This window comes from Loxodonta africana, chromosome 19, assembly GCF_030014295.1.
Source record: "Loxodonta africana isolate mLoxAfr1 chromosome 19, mLoxAfr1.hap2, whole genome shotgun sequence".
NCBI classification, from domain to species: Eukaryota; Metazoa; Chordata; class Mammalia; order Proboscidea; family Elephantidae; genus Loxodonta; species Loxodonta africana.
In genome coordinates this window covers 23,914,127-23,929,512 of record NC_087360.1, presented here as the reverse complement: position 1 = coordinate 23,929,512, position 15,386 = coordinate 23,914,127, and the positions used below count along the sequence as shown (strand labels likewise).

General features: G+C 43.4%; 1 protein-coding gene across 2 annotated transcripts in view; it reads left to right on the top strand.

Moving 5' to 3' along the window:
- SLC5A1 (solute carrier family 5 member 1) overlaps positions 1-15,386 on the top strand; it is a 76,719-nt gene that overhangs the window by 41,059 nt on the left and 20,274 nt on the right. For both annotated transcript variants that reach the window (XM_003419185.3, XM_010598716.3), the window contains exons 6-10: positions 2,579-2,684; positions 6,324-6,404; positions 9,707-9,927; positions 10,160-10,295; positions 12,400-12,507. In XM_003419185.3, the coding sequence (XP_003419233.1) occupies positions 2,579-2,684; positions 6,324-6,404; positions 9,707-9,927; positions 10,160-10,295; positions 12,400-12,507 (652 nt within the window). The remainder of the gene's footprint in view (positions 1-2,578; positions 2,685-6,323; positions 6,405-9,706; positions 9,928-10,159; positions 10,296-12,399; positions 12,508-15,386) is intronic.

Here is a 15,386-nt window from a genome sequence, read left to right as displayed (position 1 = left end):
GGGGTGTGGTGGTAGTGGTGGTGGGGAGACTCTTTCTAAGTCACCATTTCTTCCCCCATCTCCTGGCTCTGCCTGTCCTTCTCCACCGGATAAAACAATGATATTAAATCCCCTAGAGTCCCTGGGTTAACATGCTCGACTGCTAACTAAAAGGTTGGAGTTTCGAGTCCACCAAGAAGTACCTTGGAAGAAAGACCTAGCAGCCTAGTTACAAAGAATTAGCTGTTGAAAACCCTATGGAGCGTAGTTCTACTCTGACACATAGGGTCGCTATGAGTCAGAATTGTCCCTACTGTCACTGGTTTATTAGATCCCCTGGGGCTAAGACTATGTGGGAGGCCTGAGAGGAGATGACCTAAGGCATTGGGTCCTCAGAAAGGCCTGCCTTGCTGGGGATGGGTTGAGTTGGGTGAGGGGGAAGGCTGAGGTGGGGAAGGGGGCCAGTGCTTACCTATTAGCACATAAGCATGGAGGTGATATTAGACAAGTTTTCCACCAGCCAAGAGGCTGGGAATAGGGATTCACTTGGGAGGGGCAGGCTGGTGGAGATGTGGTCCTTGGAGGGCCCTTAGGAGGTATGCTGGGGTGGGGAGGGGGAGATAAGAAACAAAAGAAAGTGCTGGCCTGTTCCCAAGCTCTGACTGGTGGCTCTTCACATGGCCTGAAAGGCATTGGGTTTTATGCAGTAAAGAGTTCATGCATCCTGTCCAGGGGCAGTCTGTTTTTTTCTGCATCCAGAGATTTGAAAACACAAGATCCCCCATCATCCCTTCTTACTACCCTTCCTGATAGTGTTGTAGAGACGACATGAAAATTCATTTTGAGCGATCCCCATGCTCTCTGCTAGTCTAAATTAGCAACTGCACCATCCAGCCATGTAGAAGGTTCTTAGTAGCTTTATGAAACAGTTAAATGAGGCATGGAGGAGCAGAAGTAGGGGTGCGTGTTTGGGAACCGCATGAAGAACATAACGGGTGAATTCAGAGGTGAAGAGGAAACAATTCTCTCTGAAGGTGTCTGAGAAAATCTAGATAAACCACCTAGCACTAAGCCTGCCATGCAGGAGGTGTTTAGTGATGTTCTGGTTTTTCGATTCAAGATGAACGCCATCTAGGCCTGGAGGATAAAATTACGATGTTGCTGAAGTTTATGTCCACTCGGGGTGGCAGGGCGTCTACTCATAGACTCTTCGGCACTCAAATTTGCTTTTGGGAATAGGTCTGATAAACCACTGATCACTGAGGTATAAACAATGGGTAATAGTTCACAAGGTGGGTTGGGAGGAACCTCGGGTGTTATAGTTGTTCATCGACAAAAAGAGTGATAACATTAAATAAGTTTGTGAAACATTGCATGCTATGTTCCCCTCCTGGGATTCACACTCCACTGTGTATATTAAAGGTTGAGAAGTTGTGTTGTAAAGAAACTGCCTTCACCTTGTTTAAACCAGCATTTCATAGACTTTTTTTTTTTTTTTGATTGTGGAATCCTTTTATTTGTTGTTGTTGTTGTTTCTGGGAAATTCAGGAATAGAGTGTTGCTCTCCTTCAGATATTCATATTCTTAACTGAGGAGGAATATATTGTTGTCGTTAGTTGCCCTTGAGTCAGCTCTTTCTCATGGTGACCTTATGTATAACAGAATGAAATGTTGCGCAGTCCTGTGCCATCTTCATGATTGTTGGTATGTCTGAGTCCATTGTTGTGGTTATGTGTCAGTCCATCTCGTTCAGGTTTTCCCTCACTTTCACTGACCCTCTGCTTTACCAAACATGACATCAGATTGCTAGAAACGGACATTATATTAGGGGTAAATACATGAACATCTAATTGTGAGATTTCAGCCAAAAGGCACGGGGCCGACCTTTGCTGTTGCTGGTAGGTGTCATCAAGTCGCTTCCAACTCAAAGTGACTTGATGTACTCATAGTACAACAGAACAAAACACTGCCCAGTCCTGTGCCATCTTTATAATCGCTGTTGTGCTTGAGCCCATTGTTAAAGCCATTGTGTCAATCCATCTCTTTGAGGGTCTTCCTCTTTTTTGCCGACCACCTGCTCTACCAAGCATGATGTCCTTCTCCAGGGACTGGTCCCTCCTAATAACATGTCCAAAGCATGTGAGATGAAGTCTTACCATCCTCGCTTCTAAGGAGCATTCTGGCTGTTCTTTTTCCAAGACAGAATTGTTCATTCTTCTGGCACACCATGGTATATTCAATACTGTTTGCCAACACCATAATTCAAAGGCATCAATTCTTCTTTGGTCTTACTGATTCATTGGCCATCTTTCGCATGCATATGAGGTGATTGAAAACACCATGGCTTGGGTCAGGCACACCTTAGTTCTTAAAGTGACATCTTTGCCTTTTAACACTTTAAAGAGATCTTTTGCAGCAGATTTGCCCAGTGCAATGCGTTGTTTGATTTCTTGACTGTTGCTTCCAACTTTGAGCCCCTGGAAATTGCATACACTGATGTGCTGGCTGTTCCACGGTTGCCTTCAGCTCAGGCACTGAGCACCGCCTACAGCCAGCTGGCCTCTCCCATTCCTAACTCTGGCTCTCTCCCCCTTTCCAGGCAGACATCTTCTCCGGGGCCATCTTTATCAATCTAGCTTTGGGCTTGGATCTGTACCTGGCCATCTTTCTCCTATTGCTGATCACTGGCCTTTACACGATCACAGGTGAGTCCATTCAATGGGTCCAGCTGCTGGTGCCCAGCTCAGGTTTGGAAATTGTAAAGAATAAAAGGATGTAGTAGACATGGCTTCTCTTCTCATGGAGGACAGATATACACCTATGAAACAGTTTGAGAATGGGGTATTTGCTTGACACCAACTCAAAAACCTCACAAGTTATATGGATGGTCGCAGAAACCTCCAGTGTTGGCCAGAATAGTGAGGATAACGTCTTTAAAAAAAATTTTTTTTATTGTACTTTAGATGAAGCTTTACAGAACAGACTAGTTTCTCATTAAACAGTTAGTACACATACTGTTTTATGACATTGGTTAACAATTCCATTGATGTGTCAACACTCTCCCTTCTTGACATTGGGTTCCCTATTACCAGCTTTCCTGTCCCCTCCTGCCTTCTAGTCCTTGCCCCTGGGCTAGTGTGCCCCTGTAGTCTCATTTTGTTTTATGGGCCTGTCTAATCTTTGGCTGAAGGGAGAACCGTGGGAGTGGCTTCATTAGTAAGTTAAAAGGATGTCCGGGGCCATACTCTCGGGGTTTCCCAGTCTCTGTTAGGCCAGTATGTCTAGTCTTTTTTGTGAGTTAGAATTTTGTTCTACATTTTTCTCCAGCTCTGTTCAGGATCCACTATTGTGAACCCTGTCAGAGCAGTCAGTGGTGAGAGCCAGGCACCATCTATCTGTACTGGACTCTGTCTGGTGGAGGCCATGGTAGATGTGGTCCATTAATCTCTTGGACTCATCTTTCCCTTGTATCTTTAGTTTTCTTCATTCTTCCTTGCTCCCAAAGATGTGAGATCAGTGGAGTATCTTGGATGTCCGCTCATAAGCTTTTAAGACCCCAGAAGCTACTCACCAAAGTAGAATGTAGAACATTTTCTTTATAAACTCTATTATGCCAACTGAGCTGGATGTTCCCCAAGACCGTGGTCCTCATAGCCATCAGCCCAACAATTCAGTCCCTCAGGAAGTTTGAATGTGTCTGTGGAGCTTCCATGACCTTGCCTTGGACACGTTGTGCTGGCTTCCCCAGTATTGTGTACTGTCTTACCCTTCACCAAAGTTACCACTTATCTGTTGTCTTTTTAGTGTTTTTCCATCCCTACCCCTCCCCTCCTTCATAACCATCAAAGATTGTTTCTTCTTGTGTGTAAACCTTTCATGACTTTTTATAGTAGTGGTCTCATACAATATTTGTCCTTTCGAGATTAACTTATTTCACTCAGCATGATACCATCCAGATTCATCCACGTTATGAGATGCTTCACAGATTCATCATTTTCTTTATACTAGTGAGGACATTTCTTCTGGAGGTGGGGCAGGGCTTGGACTTGCAGGTGTGGAGAGAACCTGGCTAAACTGGGAGAATTAGGAAGGGAGTGCCAGGTTCAGGGAATGGTGTAAGCAGAGGAATGGGGGTGAGGATGGGTATGGCATGGGGTGGGAGGTAGGGTGAGCAAGCAGGTGGGCTTAGCTGGAAGAGGGTGGTCACTGGGAGGTAGTAGAGGTTGGGATTGTGGATGATAAGAATTGATACCTCAGATGAGGTCACACTATAGGCACCTTAGGAGCCCTGTTGGCACAGTGGTTAAGCACTTGGATATTAAATGAAAGGTTGGTAGCTCGAACCCACCAGCTGCTCCATGGGAGGAAGATGGGCAGTCTGCTTCCATAAAGATTACAGCCTTGGAAACCCTATGGGGCACTTCTGTTCTGTCCTATAGGGTCGCTATGAGTTGGAATCAACTCAACGGCAATGAGTTTGCTTTGGGTTATAGGCACCTTGGAAGCCAGACAGAGGCTTTGGGTTTGAGACAGAGAATGGGAGCCACTGTAGGGAGGGAGGGAAGGAGGGAGTTACACATAGAAAGAGGTTTTAGAGGAAGACTCAAGAGGTGTCCAGAGGAGTTGGTGACACAAATAACAACTGAGGACACATTTGCAGAAGTGTTTTTCTGCCCAGTTAGGGGGCAGGATCAGCAATGGAACTTGCTGTTCAGCTGGATCCCTGTCCCTGGGTTCCTGTTCCAGTTAACTTCGGGGGCAAGAAGGTACTTAGATGGTCCGAGAAAAGAGAGTTATACAAATAGCATTTTGAAATGTGATATGCCAATTTGGTAATGTTCCCAGGTGTCTTTGCAGTCGGTTCTTTCTTCTTCCCTGGTTTTGTTTGTGGAAAATTCTTCTCACCGTTGGAGAAGCATCTCCTGGCTTAAAAGGGTCACCTCACTCAAAAAGTTAAACATGGAACTACTATGTTGTTGTTGTTAGTTGCCATTAAGTTGATTCCGACTCATGGTGACCCCATGTGTGCAGAGTAGAACTGCTCTATAGGGTTTCTAATGGTTGTGACCTTTCAGAAGTAGATCACCAGGCCTGTCCTCCAAGGAGCCTCTAGGTGGGTTCAAACCACTAACCTTTTGGCTAGTAGTAGAGAACTTAACCATTTGTGCCACTCAGGGGCTTCTAGATCAACTATAAAGCCAAAAACCTGTTGCAGTCAAGTCGATTCTGACTCATAATGACCTTACAGGACAGAGTAGAACTCCCCCATAGGGTTTCCAAGGAATGGCTGGTGGATTCGAACTGCTGATCTTTTTTTGGTTAGCAGCTGGGCTCTTAACCACTGTGCCACCAGGGCTCTAGAACCTTGTTTCCAAGTCTTTGGGGGTATATAACCAGGAGTGGAATTATTGGGTCATAAGTTGGAATTGACTCGACAGCACTGGATTTGGCTTTTTGGTTCATAGTAGTTATATATATACACACATACACACACACACATATATACACACATACATATATATATGACCCAGTAATTCCACTCCTAGGTGTATATTCCCAAAGACCTGAAAGCAGGGACTTGAAAACAGATACGAATGTTCATTGCAGTGTTATTCACAATTGATGAAAGGTGGAAACAACCCAAGTGTCTATCAACAGATGAATGGATAAATAAAATGTGGTATAAACATACAACAGAATATTATTCATCCATAAAGAGAAAGGAACTTCTGATACCTGCTATGACAAGGGTGAACTTTGAAAACACTATGCTGAGTGAAATAAGTCAGACACAAAAGAGTGAATATTATATGATCCCATTTATATTAAGTATCTAAAACAGGCAAATGCATAAAGACCAAAGTTTACCAGAGGTAGGAGGGAGGGGGCAATGGGGAGTTATTGCTTAATGGACATTGAGTTTCTGTTAAGGATATGAAAAATTTGGAAACGGATAGTGGTGATGGCTACACAACATGGGGAACGTAATTAATGTCTGAATTTTACACGTAAAATGGTTGAAATGGCAAATATTTTTTTATATATATTTGCCCACAATAAAAAAAAAATAAATTAAAAAAAAGGTCACCTAGGTTCTTCTCCATCAAATATGGAGAAACATTCTCCTTTTCCCAAGTCCTCCTAAGCATTTTAGTGAAAAGTGGAGATATGGGTACCTGCTGAGTAGCAGAGCTCTGTAACAGGGCAAGGGAGGGAAGGCACGTGGGTGGTTGAGGGGGTGTGCTCAGAAGGTGTGTGGAGGTAGAAGCTGGAGATTGGGGAAAGGAAGCAGGCAAACAGATTGCCTTCTATGTGAGGTCAAATGCATTGTCTTCTCTGCTTAGGTGGCCTGGCAGCTGTGATTTACACCGACACCTTGCAGACAGCGATCATGCTGGTGGGGTCTTTAATCTTGGCTGGCTTTGGTAAGTGGGGCTCGAGCAGGCTGGAAGTTTGGGCCAGAAAAAAATAGTTGCTATGGAGTCCATGTCAAAATAGAACTGTGTTCCATAGTGTTCTTTTTTTTTTTTTTTTTTAATTGTGCTTTAAGTGAAAAGTTACATATCAGGCCAGTCTCTCATACAAAAATTTGTATACACCTTGCTACGTACTCCTAGTTGCTCTCCTTCCGGTGAGACAGCACACTCCTTCCCTCCACCCTATATTCCCTGTGTCCATTCAGCCAGCCTCTGCCTGCCTCTGTCGTCTCATCTCTCCTCCAGACAGGAGTTGCCCACAGTCTCATGTTTCTACTTGAGCCAAGAGGCTCACTCCTCACCAGTACCATTTTCTATCTTATAGTCCAATCCAATTCCTGTCTAAAGAGTTGGCTTTGGGAATGGTTCTAGTCTTGGGCTAACAGAAGGTCTGGGGACCATGACCTCCAGGGTCCTTCTAGTCTCAGTCTGACCATTAAGCCTGGTCTTTTTACAAGAATTTGAGGTTTGCATCCTACTGCTCTCCTGCTCCATCAAGGATTCTCCGTTGTGTTCCCTGTCAGGGCAGTCATCGGTTGTAGCCAGGCACCATCTAGTTCTTTTGGTCTCAGGTTGATGTAGTCTCTGATTTATGTGGCCCTTTCTGTCTCTTGGGCTCATAATTACCTTGTGTCTTTGGTGTCCTCATTCTCCTTTGCTCCAGGTGGGTTGAGACCAATTGATGCATCTTAGATGGCTGCTTGCTAGTGTTTAAGACCCCAGATGCCACTCACCAAAGTGGGATGTAGAATGTTATCTTAATAGATTTCATTATGCTAATTGACTTAGATGTCCCCTGAAACCATGGTTCCCAGACACCCAGTCCTGGTACTCTGGCCTTCAAAGTATTCGGTTTATTCAGGAAACTTCTTTGCTTTTGGTTTAGTCCAGTTGTGCTGACCTCTCCTGTATTGTGTGTTGTCTTTCCCTTCACCTAAAGTAGTTCTTGTCTGCTATTTAATTAGTGAATACTCCTCTCCCTCCCTCCCTTGTAACCATCAAAGAATATTTTCTTCTGTGCTTAAACTATTTCTTGAGTTCTTATAATAGTGGTCTCATACAATATTTGTCCTTTTGCAACTAATTTCACTCAGCATAATGCCTTCCAGATTCTCCCATGTTATGAAATGTTTCGTGGATTCATCATCGTTCTTTATCGATGCCTAGTATTCCATTGTGTGAATATACCATAATATATTTGTCCATTCATCTGTTGATGGGCACCTTGGTTGCTTCCATCTTTTTTACTATTGTAAACAGTGCTGCAGTGAACACGGGTGTGCATGTATCTGTTCATGTGAAGGCTCTTATTTCTCTAGGATATATTCCAAGGAGTGGGATTGCTGGATTGTATGGTAGTTCTATTTCTAGCTTTTTAAGGAAGTGCCAAATCGATTTCCAAACTGGTTGTACCATTTTACATTCCCACCAGCAGTGTATAAGTGTTCCAGTCTCTCCACAACCTCTCTGACATTGATTATTTTGGGTTTTTTGGATTAATGCCAGCCTTGCTGGAGTGAGACGGTATCTCGTAGTTTTGATTTGTATTGTTTTTTAATGGCTAATGATAGTGAGCAAGCATTTCCTCATGTATCTGTTAGCTGCCTTTTTTGGTGAAGTGCCTGTTCATATCCTTTGCCCATTTTTTAACTGGGTTATTTGTCTTTTTGTAGTTGAGTTTTTGCAGTATCATGTAGGTTTTAGAGATCAGATGCTGATTGGAAATGTCATAGCTAAAAACTTTTTCCCAGTCTGTAGGTAATCTTTTTACTCTCTTGGTGAAGCCTTTGGGTGAGCATAGGTGTTTGATTTTTAGGAGCTCCCAGTTATCTAGTTTCTCTTCTGGTGTTTGTGTATCATTGGTAATCTTTTGTGTACTGTTTATGCCATGTTTTAGGATTCCTAGCATTATCCCAATTTTTTCTTCCATGGTCTTTATCATTTTAGATTTTATGCTTAGATCTTTGATCCATTTTGAGTTAGTTTTTGTGCAACTCCATAGGGTTTTTGATGACTGATTTTTTGGAAGTAGATCACCAGGCCTTTCTTCCAGGTGTCTCTGAGTGGATTTGAACCTCCAACCTTTCAGTTAGCAGCTGAGAATGTTAACCGTTTGCAGGGGCCCTGAGGAGGTGGGACAGCAGTAGAGAAAAGCAAGTCTGGGCAGCTTGCCTGACTCTAGCCTAGGCAGTGAGTTCAGAAGCTTTCTACCCTCCTGAGGGGAGCATGAATTGGGCCATCACTGAGTGTGCAGGGCCTCTTCCTTACCTTTGGAGGTCTCAGGCTGGATTTAATGCTGCCCTTTTTAGACAGTCTGGGTCAGTGGTCTAGTGTTGGTCTGTGATGACATGATCTTCCATCACATTGAAACTGGACAAAAAAGGATAAGAATACTGTAGTGAGTTTCCCATATGTTCAACTATTGAATTTTTAATCTCAGATTATGTCTTGTTTACATTTTAAGGTTAAATGACCTTTATGAATTGATGATAGCAGGAGATAGTTCTTAAAAAAAAAATTGTTCTTATTTGACAAAATTAAAAAATTGGCCATTCAAAGTTAGCCTTCCCCTCTTTCAATTTTTTGAAGTCCTACTTGTCTATGAGATCATAAGGACAAGACTGGAAACCACAGATCTAGGGGGTCTTGCTATGGGAGGTTATAAAATACATTTCATCTGTGTGTACTGTGAAGCCTCTTATCTGCTCTTTATTTTTCCATTTTCCAAGAGCTTTCATTCTGTTTCCCCTGATAGAGCCTGGGGTGGGCAGGGCAGGGAGGGAATGACATATTCAGAGACACACAGCCAATAGACGGCAGGGCTTCACACTCCTCACCCATTCTCTGTCTCTCGCATCACACTGATGGCACCAGGGGTGGTCCCATCTGGTGTGTATGTCTCTAGGTCTGTGTCCAGGCTCCCAAAGGCCATTGCTGATAGCAGGGGCTGAGTGGAAAAAGAGAGAGGTCTAAGAGCTTCCCTTTGTCAAGAAGTTCAGATACTTTCAAAAATTATTCCTTCAGATCCTCACAGTAGCCCTGAGGTGGCTGGGCAGGGTTCATAATCCCATGCTATGGATGAGAAAGCTGAGGCCCAGAGGGGAAAGTGGCTTGCTCAAGATCACACAGCTGATCACACAGTCTGTTGGTTGGATCCTCTTAGTTTCTAAAGTATCCTCAGAGGGAACATGCTATGAAGAGTTCAGAACTTCCGAATATTGATTTTTTTTTTTGTTACTGATGTTTTCCAGCTTTTCATGAAGTGGGAGGGTATGCAGCCTTCATGGAAAAGTACATGAAGGCCATTCCAACCTTGATTTCTGTTGCAAACACCACCGTCAAGGAAGAGTGCTACACACCGAGGGCCGACTCCTTCCACATCTTCCGGGACCCTCTCAGCGGAGACATCCCATGGCCTGGGCTCATCTTTGGTCTGTCCATCCTTGCCCTGTGGTACTGGTGCACAGATCAGGTACCCATGTTGGGAGTGCAGGGTGGACAGGGCCTCCTGCAAGGCACTGCAGGAAACCTTGTTGGTCTTGGTTTGTGGGGTTGGGAAAAGTAGGGTTGGCCTCATGTGGTCAGGGGGCAGCTGGGCTCTGGTGACATGGATTGCCTGGCTAAGGACCCAGGACAGGGAGGGTGAGGAGATGTCTCAGGGGCCTCTGGCCCACGCCCTTCCCTGACTGGGCTTTACCTGGCAGGTCATCGTGCAGCGCTGCCTCTCGGCCAAGAACATGTCTCACGTGAAGGCTGGCTGCATCCTGTGCGGGTACATGAAGCTGCTGCCCATGTTCCTCATGGTGATGCCGGGAATGATCAGCCGCATCCTGTACACAGGTAATGCCTTCTGCAGGACTCACCAGCAACTCTCTTCCGTTTTCCTGGCTCCAAGTCACTTCCAAAGCCTTGTAGCTCTGCTTTCTCTCCCTGTCTTCTTCTTTTCTTGCCATATTATTCCATACTATAGTTCTCCTGCCATACATTGAGCAGCCTGAGGGCTGTGGAGTTGCTTTGTCCCTTACGTTGGTAATTGCTTCCCCCTCTTTTTTCAAATCCTTTAAAGTCATGATATGCCTCCAGTTCTAGTTTCTTCCAGCTAATATTTTGCTAGATTGTTGCTCAGTCCTTCCAGGGCTGTAGTGATGTGTATAATGGCCTTCTTAATGTCAAAGGTCCCCAGCCAGTCTTTCCTTGCCTGCTGCTCTGAGCCCTGCTTTCTGGGCTTTTCTTTGAAGGAGCCCCAGTGCTTGCATTTTACTATCCAGGGTGATATCTTCTTCCTTGGCCCTTTTGTGACCTTTCCAGAATTGCCATTTGAATATCTTTTGTCAGCCTTCATGAGTCAAAATGGTTTCCTGAGATGTGGCATAAAAAAAGCACAGTAGAGTGAAAGTTTGGTGAGCACCTTCCAAAATGAAGACAGGACAGTAGCGTGCTCCAGATAGTACTCCAACACTTCTGTGCTGGCTCACCTGTCAGGAGAAAAATATATGCAACTGAATATAATATGCAACATATTATAATGGCTATACCAAAAACAAAACAAAACCCATTGCTGTCGAGTTGATTCCGACTCATAGCCACCCTATAAGTCAAAGTAGAACTGCACCATAGAGTTTCCTAGACTGTAATCTTTATGGAAAGGAGCCTTGGTAGTGCGGCGGTAAAGATTACAGCCTTGGAAGCCCTATGGTGCAGTTCTACTCTGTCCTATAGGGTGGCTATGGGTTGAAATTAACTCGACGGCAACACTTTTTTAAAAAAATCTTTACAGAAACAGACTACCACATCTTTCTCCCATGGAGTAGCTGGTGGGTTTGTACCCCCAACCTTTCACTTAGCAGCTAAGCACTTAACCACTGTGTCACAGGGGTCCCCTTATAATGGCTATAACCCACCCAAACCCAGTGCTGTCAAGCTGATTCCCTGGTAGTGTAGTGGTTAAGTACTACGGCTGCTAACCAAAGGGTCAGCAGTTTGAATCCACCAGGTGCTCCTTGGAAACTCTATGGGGGCAGTTCTACTCTGTCCTTTAGGGTCACTATGAGTCAGAATGGGTATAATGTATGTTTATTTATAAAAATATTTGAGATACTGCTATATGGGATAGCACTAAGTGAGGTAAAAAAAAATACCTATAGTAGATACTTAATAAATGTTTGTTGATATGAATTCTATCCAAGTTTCTAGAATTCTATCCTAGTCTCTGGAGTCCTTGGGTGGTGCAAATGATTAATGTGCTTGGCTGCTAACCAAAAGATTGGAGGTTTGAGTCTACCCAGTGCTGCCTTAGAACAGGGACCTGGTAATTTACTTCCAAAAATCAGCCATTGAAAACCTTATGGGGCACAGATCTGCTCTGACATACAGAAGTCACCATGAGTTGGAATCTACTCGATGGTAACGGGTTATCCTAGTCTCCAGCACATGTCCCCTTCCTCTCTCAAGACATTTCTATTCTGTCTCTACCCCAGATTCCCAACATCTTGAAAGTACTACCCAAGGCCCTGTCACTGGAGAATTTCCTCAGTTGTCTGGGCTTTCAACCCTACTTGTTAGGGGGTGCTTAGGATAAATCTCAAAATTAGGAACTACAAGTCATTGTGATCTTCAGGTGGAACAAGATAATTATCCCTGCTCAGCTGCAAGGTAGCTAGCCAAAGTCTAAGGACCATGCTCCCTTCCTCCTCGCCCTGGCATTTCCTTGTTTATTCCCTTTTGCCTAGGGTCAATCTCTTCTTCCCAGTCACAGCCTAGGGATGGGCAGGCCAGCAGGGAAGGAGCATGGCATGGAAGGGCTCAGCTGGGAGCTGCATCTTTTGTAGTGCCATTTCAGGGCCTTGAGCAGGAATGTACTGTTTGAACCTTGTTTGAAGAAGGCAAATCTAGGAAACATTTCCCTGATATCTGCTTTTTAACATGGCTCTTCCTCTCTCCCCAGAAAAAATTGCCTGTGTCGTCCCCTCGGAATGTAAGAAATATTGTGGCACCGAAGTTGGCTGTACCAACATCGCCTACCCAACCTTAGTGGTGGAACTCATGCCGAATGGTGAGAGTTTGTCCCTGCTGGTGGGGTTTTATGGGAGGCTAATTGGACACAGCCTTCACACAGATTTATGTGGGCTTTCTGGGGCAAAACTGTTTCTGAGAGTGGGAGGTGGGACGGGGGGAAAGCCTCATTCTGGATGTCCTCAGTTTTTGAACATGTCTTCCCTTGGTGGGAAGGAGACATATGACTTGATTGGGCTCTGTAAGTCCAATCAGAATTGAAAAGGAGATCATTTTTATGTTTTATGAAAACATTTTTTAGGAAAAAAATATGACCTTTTTGTGCTCATCTACAAGGCCTTTCAAAGCTCTTACACAGTGTCTTGGTTATCTAGTGCTGCCATAACAGACATACCACAAGTAGATGGCTTTAACAAAGAGAAATTTACTTTCTCTCACAATCTCACAATCTAGTAGGTTACAAATCCAAATTCAGGGCTTCGCCTCCAAGGGGAAGGCTTTCTATCTCTGTTGGCTCTGGAGGAAGGTCCTTGTCCTCAATCTTCCCCTGGTCAAGGAGCTTCTCAGGTGCAGAGACCCTGTATCCAAAGGACACGCTCTGCTCCTCATGCTGCTTTCTTGGTAGTATGAGGTCCCCAACTCTCTGCTTGCTTCCCTTTCCTTTTATCTCTTGAGAGATAAAAGGTGGTGCACATGATCAAGTAGGATTTATACCAGGTATGCAAGGCTGGTTTAATATCAGAAAAACGATTAATGTAATCCACCACATAAATAAAACAAAAGACAAAAACCACATGATCTTATCAATTGATGCAGAAAAGGCATTTGACAAAGTCCAACACCCTTTTATGATAAAAACTCTCACCAAAATAAGAATTGAAGGAAAATTCCTCAACATAATAAAGGACATCTATGCAAAGCCAACAGCCAACAGCCAACAGCCAACAGCCAACAGCCAACAGCCAACATCACTCTAAATGGAGAGAACCTGAAAGCATTTCCCTTGAGAACGGGAACCAGACAAGGATGCCCTTTATCACCACTCTTATTCAACATCGTGCTTGAAGTCCTAGCCAGGGCAATTAGGCTAGAAAAAGAAATAAACGGCATCCGGATTGGCAAGGAGGAAGTAAAATTATCTCTATTTGCAGATGACATGATCTTATACACAGAAAACCCTAAGGAATCCTCCAGAAAACTACTGAAACTAATAGAAGAGTTTGGCAGAGTCTCAGGTTATAAGATAAACATACAAAAATCACTTGGATTCCTCTACATCAACAAAAAGAACATCGAAGAGGAAATCACCAAATCAATACCATTCACAGTAGCCCCCAAGAAGATAAAATACTTAGGAATAAATCTTATCAAGGATGTAAAAGACCTATACAAAGAAAACTACAAAGCTCTACTACAAGAAATTCAAAAGGACATACTTAAGTGGAAAAACATACCTTGTTCATGGATAGGAAGACTTAACATAGTCAAAATGTCTATTCTACCAAAAGCCATCTATACATACAATGCACTTCCGATCCAAATTCCAATGTCATTTTTTAAGGTGATAGAGAAACAAATCACCAACTTCATATGGAAGGGAAAGAAGCCTCGGATAAGCAAAGCATTACTGAAAAAGAAGAAGAAAGTGGGAGGCCTCACTCTACCTGATTTCAGAACCTATTATACAGCCACAGTAGTCAAAACAGCCTGGTATTGGTACAACAACAGGCACATAGACCAATGGAACAGAATTGAGAACCCAGACATAAATCCATCCACATAAGAGCAGCTGATATTTGACAAAGGCCCAGTGACAGTTAATTGGGGAAAAGATAGTCTTTTTAACAAATGTTGCTGGCATAATTGGATATCCATTTGCAAAAAAATGAAACAGGACCCATACCTCACACCAAGCACAAAAACTAACTCCAAGTGGATCAAAGACCTAAACATAAAGACTAAAACGATAAAGATCATGGAAGAAAAAATAGGGACAACCCTAGAAGCCCTAATACAAGGCATAAACAGAATACAAAACATTACCAGAAATGACGAAGAGAAACCAGATAACTGGGGGCTCCTAAAAATCAAACACCTATGCTCATCTAAAGACTTCACCAAAAGAGTAAAAAGACCACCTACAGACTGGGAAAGAATTTTCAGCTATGACATCTCCGACCAGCACCTGATCTCTAAAATCTACATGATTCTGTCAAAACTCAACCACAAAAAGACAAACAACCCAATCAAGAAGTGGGCAAAGGAGATGAACACACACTTCACTAAAGAAGATATTCAGGCAGCTAACAGACACATGAGAAAATGCTCTCGATCATTAGCCATTAGAGAAATGCAAATTAAAACTACGATGAGATTCCATCTCACTCCAAAAAAAAAAAAAGGCTGGCATTAATCCAAAAAACACAAAATAATAAATGTTGGAGAGGCTGCGGAGAGATTGGAACTCTTATACACTGCTGGTGGGAATGTAAAATGGTACAACCACTTTGGAAATCTATCTGGCGTTATCTTAAACAGTTAGGAATAGAACTACCATACAACCCAGAAATCCCACTCCTCGGAATATACCCTAGAGATACAAGAGCCTTCATACAAACAGATATATGCACACCCATGTTTATTGCAGCACTGTTTACAATAGCAAAAAGCTGGAGGCAACCAAGGTGTCCATCAACAGATGAATGGGTAAATAAATTGTGGTATATTCACACAATGGAATACTACGCATCAATAAAGAACAGTGACGAATCTGTGAAACATTTCATAACATGGAGGAACCTGGAAGGCATTATGCTGAGCGAAATCTGTCAGAGGCAAAAGGACAAATATTGTATAAGACCACTACTATAAGATCTTGAGAAATAGTATAAACTGAGAAGAACACATACTTTTGTGGTT